The sequence below is a fragment of the Hemicordylus capensis genome, chromosome 3 (assembly GCF_027244095.1).
Source record: "Hemicordylus capensis ecotype Gifberg chromosome 3, rHemCap1.1.pri, whole genome shotgun sequence".
Lineage (NCBI taxonomy): Eukaryota > Metazoa > Chordata > Lepidosauria > Squamata > Cordylidae > Hemicordylus > Hemicordylus capensis.
The window spans coordinates 322,983,522-322,996,295 of NC_069659.1; the positions used below are offsets into that span (position 1 = coordinate 322,983,522).

General features: G+C 44.9%; 1 protein-coding gene across 3 annotated transcripts in view; it reads right to left on the minus strand.

Moving 5' to 3' along the window:
* The window catches only part of DHX36 (DEAH-box helicase 36), a 51,465-nt gene that overhangs the window by 29,612 nt on the left and 9,079 nt on the right, over positions 1-12,774 (minus strand). For all 3 annotated transcript variants that reach the window (XR_008319483.1, XM_053309693.1, XM_053309694.1), the window contains 5 exons: positions 6,450-6,524; positions 6,109-6,275; positions 3,567-3,648; positions 2,259-2,399; positions 430-532 (listed from right to left, as the gene is read on the minus strand). Coding sequence is in view for 2 of the 3 variants with exons in the window: in XM_053309693.1 (XP_053165668.1) it covers positions 430-532; positions 2,259-2,399; positions 3,567-3,648; positions 6,109-6,275; positions 6,450-6,524 (568 nt within the window). In the remaining variant the exon portion in view is untranslated. The remainder of the gene's footprint in view (positions 1-429; positions 533-2,258; positions 2,400-3,566; positions 3,649-6,108; positions 6,276-6,449; positions 6,525-12,774) is intronic.

The window sequence follows — 12,774 nt, forward strand, 5'->3', positions numbered from 1 at the left end:
TTTTAAGCCCATTTTTAAAACTGACAGTTTAAAAAAGCGGCCAATTACCAGGTTTCTCCCTGCAATTCTCTAGCGTTACATCACTTCCCCTGCGATTCTCTGATGTTTCCAGGTTTCACAGGGAGTATCCCAGTTACCTTTAATAATTAAGTTAAAGGTTGGTTGTGAAAATACCCGAACCCGATCCCAACCCAGACATTCTGAAGGGTCCACAGGACCCCAACCCTGACCTTTACAATCATGCACAGCCTTAACAGGCATGATTCAGAGAGTTAAGCTTTTTAGAAGTCTCACTGAGGCAAGCTCAGTCATACTTAATATCTATTAAAGTCAACTGAATTTTAGAATAGTTAACTTTGGCTGGATTGTGATCAATCTAATTTGAGGCTGGAAGGAATTAAAGGGTCTACTAACCAAATTGATACTCACCTCTTCCTCAAGAACAATATATCTGATCAGTGCCGCAATCAAATCAAGATCAATTTTATCATCATCCATCATTTCTAATGCTTCGATTGTACTTTCTGAATACCTAAAAATCATACACAAATATGATTTCAAGAGAAAAAAAAGTGGCATCATACAAGCCAATACAAAAAAATCACACATACAGCTTCTCATTTTATACAATGAGGGGAAAAGAGATAACTGATAAAATTTTGGAATGCCAAATTTCAAGTAAGTATCTAATTGTTATAAGGACAGGATAACAGCAGAATCTACAAAGAGGAGAAAGCAGCATGAGTGAACCCATTTGCCAAATACAGTACAAAGCCCTTGAGTCTGTTACACAGGGAAGCTGCTGCTACTTCCAGAAAATGGAAAATTCCTAGCTCTGGAATAACATCCTGACTAAGGAAGTGCCAGTGTATCTAGCAAGAGAATCATAACGGGGCTTCCAGATTAACTGCACTGGTGCACAAGGGAAGGGGTAATCTCCAAAAACCTTTCCTTCCCCAGAAAGTCCTCTGTACCATCTGAAAATATGTCCCTGAGGGCTAAACAGCTTTCTGGGGGAAAAGAGGCCATCAAGAATTGCCTCTTCCCTGGTGCAACCATGTGGTTAATCTGGAAGAGCTGTTATTCTGATCTTCGTGCAGAATTGGCACTTTCTTGGTTAGGATACCAGTCAGTATATTCGAATAAAAATGTTGCCAAGTATTCACATATTACTAAGACTACTGCTATTTTTACACAGAATAGTGTTGACATTTTACAGTCTTATACATACAGATAATTGAAATTTGGAAGCTGCATAAATAAAACAAGTACCACCTAATGACGCAGCAGGGAAATGACTTGCCTAGCAACCATGAGGTTGCCGGTTCGAATCCCCACTGGTATGTTTCCCAGACTATGGGAAACACCTATATCAGGCAGCAGTGATATAGGAAGATGCTGAAAGGCACCATCTCATACAGCACGGGAGATGGCAATGCTAAACCCTTCCTGTATTTACAAAAGACAACCACAGAGCTCTGCGGTCGCCAGGAGTCAACACCAACTCGATGGCACACTTATCTTTACTGGTAAGAACTAGTCTGCCTACTTTCCTTTCACTATAATCTTAACTGATATTTACCATCTTCACAAGTTAGCCCTCTTCCACCTCAAACATTTATGCATTCACTATGTCGAATCGGGGTAGATGACATCATCACAAGGGATGCCGTTGAGGTGTCCCTCGTTGTCACTAGAACTGTTCTAAATTTGGTTGATATCGGTTCCCACTTGCACCTCAAACATTAATGTGTCCGTCATCTTGAAGGGGTGGATGACATCATCACAAACTATGCTGTTGAAGTGTCCCTATGTGTCATTACAACTGTACCACATTTAGTCCAAATCAGGAGATTCACAAGTTTGCCCACTTGAACCTCAAATGTCTGCCATCTGCCATCAACATCTGCCATCTTGAATTGGGGTCAATGACATAATCACAAATGGCACCATCGAGGTGTCCCTTTGTGTCCATAAAACTGTTCCAAATTTGGTTCAAATCGGTTAGGCGATTGAAGTTAGCCCACTTGCATCTCAAATGTTTACATGGCCGCCATCTTGAACTTGAGTGGATGACATAATCAGAAGCTACGCCACTGAGGTATCCCTACAACTGTACCAAACTTGGTTCAAATCGGTCCAGGCACTGCAAAGTTGATAGCAACACATGCACGTGCACACACACACACACACACACAGAGCTGGGTGATCTCATAAGCTTACTTTCCTTAAGGAAAGTGAGCTAACCGTCATCCTACCTTTCTGTCAACTGCTTTAAATAATCTGGCCATCGTTCATGATAGATTCCTTCTTTCTCTTCCTTTTCCTGCCTGCTTACACGCCCCTGCAGAAACCTTTTTTTCCAACGTGATCGAGAATCTGTATTTTCTGGAGTGTACCTTCAGAAAGAAAGTAGTAAAATGTTACAATTAGCTATAAAATTAAGTAAAGGCCAAAAGTAAGTAAGATAAATATCACTGTGTCTTCTCAGGCAGAGAGGAGCAAGGAATACAGGTGGCCCAAGGAATTACTTATACAGGAGCAAGGAATTACTATACAGATGGAATCTGCACGAGTTCCAATCTGGGGTTCCCACAACCACAAACAACAAAACTGGTCCAGGGGTTCCAACAGGAAAAAGTTCTAGCAATTTCCAGCCTGTTCTGGGCCTCTTCCCCCTGTTAGAACCCCAGGACCAGCTGGGTGGGGTTCGGCTGAAGTTCGAGCCAAACTTCAAGTGAGAGCCAGGTGAGAGCCTTCAAACCGGTCAAGTTTGATGTTGAACTAGCTCGAAGTTGAGCCAGTTCGCAGCACATCCCTAGGCATGAGAGGAGAATCGATTTTCAGTGGATCATTAAAATCATTTTTTAATTTAAACTGAATTTTAAATTGCAATTTAAATTAAGTACAGTACTGAAATTATCAGAATTAAAAAATGTGAATTTTTAATTGAAAATAAAATTTAATCAAAATTAAAATTTAATTTATAAAAGTGATAAATTAGCATCTCATGAGGGCAGCACAATGCCACAAGAAGCGCCAGAAAATGGCTCCAAGAATCTCCACAGGAATGGCTCCAAAAAGGCTCCACAGAAATGGCTCCTGAATGCCCCCAATAACGCCCTAAGGATACCAAATGCTGTGAAATGCTACCCAAAATGGCTCTTAGAAGCACAAAAAACTCTAAACATGCAGACCAAAGCACTCCACTGTCCTCCTGAAAACTCCTCTCACAACCCATGAGCAAGTGCAGCAAGAGCACATCCATGTAAGGGCAGAATTGCGCTGCCAAAAACCATGGATATGTGAAGCTGTTTACTGATTGTTGTATTGAGTATATTTGTTACTCCTATTTCTGCTGGGCAATGGCCATAATAAAATTGATGATGATGATGGATATGTGAAGCCACGTACCATGGATAACAAGTTCGGGTATATATTGCCCGACTGCAGATACATGAAACTGAGGGTCAAAACGACAGATAACGAGGGCCACCCATATAGCCAAACTATACATTTTATTGCCATAGTGCACAAAGGAACTAGAGGGCTGTCTATATACTAACCGTAGCTTTTCAATCACATCTTCCAAAAGGTACTCCTTGACAGGATAGGTAAAGCCAGGAATATGGACCATAGGACAATTGTCTGTCATAAAAAAGAAAAAAAACACATCACTGGCACACTTGCACACAGTCTGCAGTGTGCAAAATGTCAGGACATAACATACAGCAATTTGAGGACAGGAAGCATCTCTAGAATAAAGCATTGTGCTACATTGTTTTACTGTTTTTAGTAAGCAAAAAACCTGTGTGTAAAAAAGAGACTATGCTGGTTTAAGCATATTTTTAAAAGGTGTATTTTAAAAGGCATATTTTAGCCATTTTAAAGGCGTATTTTAAAATGGATGTTCCTGCAAGCTTAACTTCTTTGGCAGGGAAGAAGCAGATCACCAGAGCGAACATAAGCTTCTTTTCCACAGCAAAGAACAGCACTGCAAGCTTCCCAATGCAATAGTATCCAAACGTTGCCAATTAAGGACTAGTTCAACTTGGTAGCAGCCCCTATGCAAGTGTCTTGGGAATGCAGGGGAACACATTTATATGGAGGGGCAACACAGGTGAACCAACATTTCCATGCAGTGTGTATGCACAATGAGTATGACTAAATAAAGTGTGCCGTCAAGTCAATTTCGACTCCTGGAGCCCACAGAGCCCTGTGGTTTTCTTTGGTAGGAAACAGCAGGGGTTTACCATTGCCATCTCCCATGCAGTATGAGATGATGCCTTTCAGCATCTTCCTATATCGCTGTGCCAGGGGCGTAACTACCATTAGACAAGGGGAGGCGGCTGCCTGGGGGCCCCCACGCCTTGAGCCCCCCCGGCAAGTCACATGACTCCCGAACACCTGCAGAGCTTCGGTGCAGTGGAAAAGCCAACCCCAAGTTCGAAGCAAAGTCGGCATGCATGCAGCAAAGTCCTTGTCTGCAGAAGCAACTCTTGAGCAGGGAGCGCTCTTCCCCATGGGAGGGTGGAGGGACGGGGTTAAAGCGAGCGAGTGGAGTTTTCTAGATAAGCTGGCATAATGGGGATGTGAGTGCACTATATATTGTGAAGTGTGTGTGTGTGTATCAGCAAGGGGCCCATTTTAAAATTTTGTCTCTGGACCTACTCCAGCCTTGTTACGCCCCTGCGCTGTGCATATGTATTAGACTAGATGGGCCTTGGGCCTGATCCAGCAGGGCTGTTCTTATGTTCTTAATTGTTGTTAGCCACCCAGAGACATAGGTTTGGGTGGGGTTTATTTATTTATACCCCACCCAAACTTATGTATAAACTAATAAACTTTATACCCCACCCAAACTTATGTATAAACTAATAAACTAAACCCAAACTAATTTATACCCCACCCAAACATATGTCTCTGGGTGGCTAACAACAATTAAGAACATAAGAACAGCCCTGCTGGATCAGGCCCAAGGCCCATCTAGTCCAGCATCCTGTTTCGCACAGTGGCCCACCAGATGCCGCTGGAAGCCACAGGCAGGAGTTGAGGACATGCCCTCTCTCCTGCCATTACTCCCCTACAACTGGTATTCAGAGGCATCCTGCCTTTGAGGCTGGAGGTGGCCCACAGCCCTCCGACTTGTAGCCATTGATAGACCTCTCCTCCAATTAAAACATATAAAAAGTTAAAACAGTTAAACATATAACACATATAAAAGTTAAAACACAATAATTTAAAAACCATAAAATTAACAAACAGTATTTTTTAATTAAAAATCTGAGAAGGCTTGGGTAAAAAAAGGGTTTTCAAATGTTTTTTAAAAATAGCCAGAGATGGGGAGGATCGTAACTCAGCAGGGAGCGCATTCCACAATCTTGGGGCAGCAGCCGAGAAGGCCTGTCTCTGTGTGACCACCAAGTGAGTTGGGGGTAACTGGAGACGGACCTCCTCAGATGAGGAGTTCCTCATAGTCTGGGAAACATACCAGCGGGGATTTGAACTGGCAACCTTCTACTTGTTAGTCAAACATTTCCTGACTGTGCCACTTAAGGTGGTTCCGAGTGTGATTGTAGAGTCCTGAAAAGTTCTGCTGTGATTGTACATCACAGTGGCTGTATGTAATGCCTCAACATTGTGATGTCAGTTTACACGATAGTGCCCAGGAGGAGTGCAGCAGAGGGGCTCTGTATGCTCCCAAAGCACTTGCATAAGAATTGCCCTAAAGTGTGTACTGGCCCTATGGCACCATTAGTTGCAATTGCAGAAAAAATCTTTATTGCTACCAAGAATGTATCTGGCAAACTAGGCTCTGGCCCACAGTATGTAACACCACAATATTGTAACTAAACTTAAAGGTCCCACAACACTTATTTTTGTCGCGAAATTATGCATTAAACTACCAACAATCCAGCAGTGTTTTCTTCCCAAGTTTGCTAAAAGGAAAGAGTATCACTTCACTACATCACCACCAACTAGGCAGAGAAATAAAAGTCTAATTTTCCTCTTTAGAAGTACACTACTGCACTGTGAAAACCTGCTATATCCCTGACAGAATACAGGGTTTTTTCCACAAGTCTAAAAAGCATAGATAATTTCACGCACCAAAATATTCGGAAAACTTCTCAGCATTCAGGGTAGCACTCATCAATATTACTTTCAGGTCTAGTCGTATACTTAGGAGATCTTTAATAATGGTCATTAAAACATCTGATTGAAGATTTCTCTCATGGATTTCATCAAGGATTACGTGACTAACACTGGATAATTGCCTATAACAAAAAAATGTGCAGAGCTGATAACCCCCATGTTTATCAGAAACAATACATTAATAAACAATTAGAAATAAATGGAAATTAGTGGGCATGGCAAATGCAACCATTCGCAGCAGCAACTGATTCACGAAATATATTCATTATCTGTTTTCAAAAGAGAAAGAGACATACTTGTCTGACTGGAGCCACTGTAGGACAATTCCTGTTGTGCAGTACAAAATTGAACCTTGTCTCCTTGGTAACCGGCTGAAAGAGATCCATTAAGAATACTTTAATACCCCTTTTTGCTGCATTTGAAAAATTACTGAAAAGCCAGAAGGTGGGCACATACTTTAAAGACCTATAATGACAGTCAACATACCTTCAAGCAACAGCACCACTACTCACCTATTAAGAATCAGAAACCAATGTATGGTTGTGCAGAATGAGCATAAAGACATGTTACCAGTAGAGGGTATTGTGGATGGTGGGGAGAGAGAGATAACAATGCTTGATATCTCTTAGTTGCCCCATTCTATGAATCTTTGCATATGCAAACAGCACACGTTATTCCCACTAGTTAGACCTTGGTTGCTCTCCATTTTTATACATATGTTACAGCCAGGCCTAACCAGACAGCAACTTAATAGAATAAATATTGTAGCATAAGCTTAAAGAGAGAGCAGTCAGATCTAAATTCTTAGGACAAATAATTCTGAGAGCTGGGTGATAAAACTAAATATGGAAGCCAATACAGCCAGCAATTCTTACAAGTCAGCATGACCCATTTGCAGAGGAGTGATTAGCAACTGAATCACGCAAGTTGCCACTCCCAAAAATGAGTTTACTATATAAAACTCTTCCTATATAGCCTCATTGCAAGATGCTATCATGAAGCTTTCATAAGAGCAACCTGCAATGTCCCTGTTCAATGAGCAGCTGTGCTTACAAAGCTGCATTTAGGGCTAGTCATTATTCCAGTCCTGCTGCTACACCACTAAAGGTTATGCTGCTGCACCTGTGCAAAGAGCAGCACAGAAAAACAGGTTGCTCACCTGTAACAGATGATCTGGAGGTGATCCGTTGTATTCATAAAGAATGGGTTCTGCGCCTGCGCAGGGACCTCGCGGACCGATTCACTAGCTCCTCGTGCCGCCTCCAACTGCCCTGCATGTGATCGTGCCTTCGTTAAATAAGGCAGTTGGGGCGTGTCTTCCTCAGTTTCTGCAGACCGCCAGTAATAGTTATTCGTACTGACAATTTCTTCTGCTACTTTGATCCCATTGCCTTGATTCTGTGGGGAGGCTGGGCGGGTATTATGAATACAACGGATCACTTCCAGATCATCTGTTACAGGTGAGCAACCTGTTTATCTGGATAGTGATCCGTTGCATTCATAAAGAATGGGTGATTAGCCAGCTCCCAGTTCCGGCGGCGGGTCATCAAGGCAGGACTCTTTTAAGAACACTATGGCCAAATTCTGCATCTTTTGACTGCCGAATGTCCAGAGCATAATGCTTCACAAATGGATGACATGTTGTCCAAGTAGCCGCCTTATAGATATCTGGCACTGGCACCCCCGCCAAATTCGCAGCCAATGCCGCATAAGCTCTTGTAGAATGTGCTCTTATAGATCCTGGCGGCCTTATGCTTTGAGAGCTGTACGCTAGCCTTATAGCTCGTATGATCCACTGAGAAAGTCACTGTCGCGTAACCAATGAGCCTTTAGCTTTTCCCCGATAAAGCACAAACAATTTGTTCGTTCTCCTTATCGATTTAGTAGCCTGTATATAGTGCAACAATGCTCTCCTCACATCCAAAGAATGCATCTTTACTTCCAACTGTGTTTGAGGGCCCTGGAAGAACGCCGGTAGCACAATATCCTCATTTATATGAAAATCTGTGACCACTTTAGGCCTGAATTTTGGATCCAAGCGCATTATGACCTTCTGTGGGTAAATTTGGGTATAAGGGCCGTCAGCACGCATCACTGCTAACTCACTTACCCTACGAGCCGACGTCACTGCAACTAAGAACGTTGTCTTTAATGTCACTATCCTCAACGCAGCCGCTGCCAGAGGTTCAAACGGTTCCTCTGTCATTGCGTTCAAAACTAACGTCAGGTCCCATTGTTGCACAGGCCGCCTAACCGGCAGGTACAGGAATTTTTTACTCTCGGGATGCGAAAACACTGTTGTACCATCCCAGCCCTTATGCTCTGCCGATATCGCCGCTAGGTACACACGGAGAGATGCATTTGCCAAACCAGACATTTTCAGGTCATCATATACAGTAGAACCTGCTTGACCATCGCTTTCCTTGGGAAGAACCCCTTCTGCCTTGCATAGACCTTGTATCTCTGCCATTTACTTGTATAATTGCGCCTGGTCAAGCGCTTTCTACTATTAAGTAGTATTTTACTCATTAACCTATTTGCCAAGCTGTCAACCTCAGCGTGTGAAGTTGAGGGTGTAATATCAACCCCCAGTCCTGGCTTAACAAGTCCGGGTAATCCGGAAACCGGTGATACCGGCCGCGGGACAGCTTTAGCAGAAGCGCAAACCATGGTTGCCTGGGCCACCACGGAGTCACTAGGATCCCCTTCGTCCCATCTTGGAGTATCTGTGACAACACCCGGGAGATCAGTGGTTGAGGAGGAAACATATAGAAAGGGCCCTTTGTCCAAAGATGCTGGAACGCATTGCCCAGTGAGTTCTCGCCATGTCCTGCACACGAACAAAACCTCTGACATTTTCTGTTCACAGCAGTAGCAAACAAATCTATCTTTGGCCAGCCCCATTTCTTGAACACTGGCCATAGGTAAATTTTGTTTATCCCCCACTCGTGATGCTGGTTCAGCTGTAAGCTGAGGCTCAGCTCGTCCGCCTGGACATTGTCTTCTCCCCTGATATGCAACGCCATGGGGAGTATGTCGTGCGCAATACACCACATCCAAAGACGCTTGCTCAGTTGACACAGGGACCGGGACACTGTCCCTCCTTGCTTGTTCAAGTATGCAATGGCGGTTGTATTGTCAAGATTTATCTGCACCATTTCTCCCTGCAGCTGGGGTCTGAAAGCCTTCAATGCCAAGAACACAGCCTGGAGTTCCAGGTAATTTATATGCTTTCGCCTCTGCTCCAGGGTCCACTGTCCCTGGACCTGATGATGGCCACGGTGTGCCCCCCAACCGCAAAGGGAGGCGTCCGTCGTAACCCAACGTGATGGCGTCCTGGGTTGGAACATTACCCCGTTTGAAGATTGTTGCGCTGGATCCACCATTGAAGTGATTCCAACACATAATCCGGGATGAGCAACAGCTTCTTCTGGTTGTCTAAATTTGGACGAAAACTGCGCAGGTACCATAACTGAAGGTCGCACATGTGTAGACGGATATAGGAAGCCATCAACCCCAGCAGCCTCTGAATGGACTCTGCCAGCTGCTGCGGCATCCTCTCGAACAAGAGTACAAGGTCTCTGATCTGCTGGAATCTGGACTCCGGCAAGTACGCTCTCTTTTCTTCGAAATTCAGCACCGCACCTATAAAGTCCACCTGCCTTTGCGGGATCAATTTCGATTTTTTCCAATTCACATTGATTCCCAACGTGCTCAGGAGTTGTAGGACCAGCTGAATCTGAGAAGTAACTTTTCTCTGTCGCTGTTCACCAGAAGCCAGTCGTACAAAGAAGGATATAACATTACACCCCTTGTTCTTAAGAATGCTACGATGACTGCCATCACCTTTGTAAACATGCGTGGGGCCGTAGAGACCAAACAGCAAAAACATGTACTGGTATGCTATATCGCCCACTGTGAAGCAAAGGTACTTTGGGTGCCTCTCGCGGATCCCCACGTGAAAATAGGCGTCCTTCAGATCCAGAGTGATCGCCCACTCTTCGTTCGCCAGGAGCTGCAGAATTGCCTGCAAAGTGATCATTCTGAATTTCTTCGTATCCACATAACAGTTTAGATCTCTTAAGTCCATTATCACCCGTATCCCGCCATCCTTCTTGGGGATTTGAAAATACCTGGAGTAAAACCCTTTCAGTCTGTCCATCCACGGCACTCGCACTATTGCCTTTTTCTCTAGTAACATCTCTACCTCCACTCGCAACACCTGAGTTGACATGGTGTACTTCACACCCTGAAAAGCTGGCAAAGCTTTGAACTCTATCGCATAACCAAAGCTTATGATTTTCAGTATCCACTGATCCGATGTTATGTTGTGCCACGTTTTGGCATGGCGTGCCAATTTGATGGAAACATTGGCTAACATGAGGCTGGTGTTGGGAGCCTCGGGTACTGAACTTGGTGTTACTATGTGCTTTTGCTGTGGATGGACCTGCACTTCAAAGAGACTGCTTTGACTGTTCCTTGGTTGTCTTTTGTCCCTTTGACTTTTGGTAATAGGGCTTATTCCTTTGGTAAGGTCTGTTCTGTCTCCTGTACTCTTTTCTATCCTGTTTATAAGAATAACGTTTTTGTTGCCTTCCATAGGAACGACTACGGGATTACTGACCAGTCGAAGATGTAGCTGCCATGAAGGACTTAGCTGTGAACTTCATCTTCTTCCACAATTCCATTGTCCCGTCCGTTGACTCCGCAAATAGTCCTTTCCCATCAAAGGGGAAGTGCTCTATCTTATCTTTCATTTCTGGTTGTAAATTTGTTGACCTGAGCCACGCATGGCGCCGCAAGGTAATGGCTGTGGCCATGGCCCGCGACTCAGTCACAGCCAGATGCTTAAAAGTACTAAGCAAATGCCTAGTAACTACAGTCGTTTTCTCATAGGTCTGTGCCAGCGCCTTCTGCAAGTCACCAGAGGACATTGAGGACGAGTCCTGGAAGAACGTGTCCCAGAGATGGTGCGCGTATCGTATCATACAGGCAGAATAATTCGCTATTTTGACAGCAAGACTAGAAGTGGAATATACCCTCCGCCCCAAAACATCGAGCTTTCTACCCTCTTTGTCGGCAGGGGTAGTGTGACACTGACCACCCTTCGTTGATGCACACTCCACCACTATGGAGTTTGGATCTGGATGCCTTACAAGATAAGTGTTCTCATCCTCTTGCACCCGATATAAACCTTCCCACTTTCTCAAGGTGGCCGTGGATGTCCTCAGAACCTCCCACGCAGACTGTGCCGCCTTCGATATAGCTGGAATCATTGGAAGGGATACAGGGTGAGTAAGCTTTGCTTTAGCCATCATATTATACACAGGATCCTTCAGATCCAATTCTGGCAACTTAATCTCTAGGCCTAAGGCCTCCGCCATCTCCCGTATTTGTGCATAGTATGCTTTTAACTCCTCTGTGGGAGAAATGGAAGTCTTCAGTGCTACCTCCTCAGGCGGGTCCGGCTCACTTGGTTCAGGCAAATTACTGCCGTCAGTGTCAGATATACATGAGGTGTCCATGTCACTGCCTCTACTGCTCATAGTATCATGCGCAGAAGTAACACTACCCCTAGGGACAAGGCCGATAGGGATTTTAGGCAAAACCCTCTGGTGATCTTTGATAACCATCTTTGGACGGCTTGTCATTCTAGCCACTTCCGATGGCGCTTGCGACTCCAATGGACTAGCGAGATGACAGATTCCCTGTTGCGCCTTCCAAATCTTGTATTCAGCATAGTCCGGCGGGTAAATCATGTCCGGGCTATGCCTGAAGCCACAAGAATGTGTGATGCGACCAACATCCAACGACGTGGCTGTAGATACATTAGCCGAACGCGCCAGGACAGGTATAGGTCTAGGCAGACTGTGCCGCTCAACCGACGGGGTAACCAGATGCCTAATTGGGTTCGTAGCAGCAGAAACAAGTCGACTCGACTCCCAAGGCCGTAATGGCGCTCTCAATGGAGACAAGGATGGAGTCCTGGGAACTTCAGCGGAAGTCAACTGTTCCAATCCCTCAACAGCAGCAAAACCTTGAAAAGTTGAGCCCAACGGCGTGCCTTCACAAGATTCCAACAGAGCCATCAGCGAAGTCCTAGCCCTTGGTAAAGCCATTTCCTCTTCCAATACTGCTTCTCCAAAGTCCATAAAGTCTTCTGGCCCATAAGCCTCTCTAGGCATCACCGCCGGAGACTGAATCGGAGTTCGTGCAGGAGTCAAGTCTACTGCCGCTCGGTGTCGTACCGCAGATTGCACTCCCCTCGATGTCGAGGCAGTCGATGTCGACACGCACAGAGCACCCGGTCCTGCTATGGCTGCCGATTCCAGAGCATGCTGCGCTGTTGATGTCCATAATACAGGTTCCATTGATACCGAGTCGAGCGCTGTCGATGTCGATAATGCTGGTTCCATCTATACCGATCCCGGCATCGATGTCGACCTCGGCGCCACCGTTGATGCCGAAATGAACGTTGATCTCGATGCCGAGGGTGACCCGTCCGACGATGGCGAGCTCTGCAGCACCCAAGGCAACGGAGTTATCTTTAGAGTAGTGTCCCAATCCTCCGCTTCAGCTTGCAAACCTGTAGGCAAAGGGGTTCTACTACGAATATGAGTC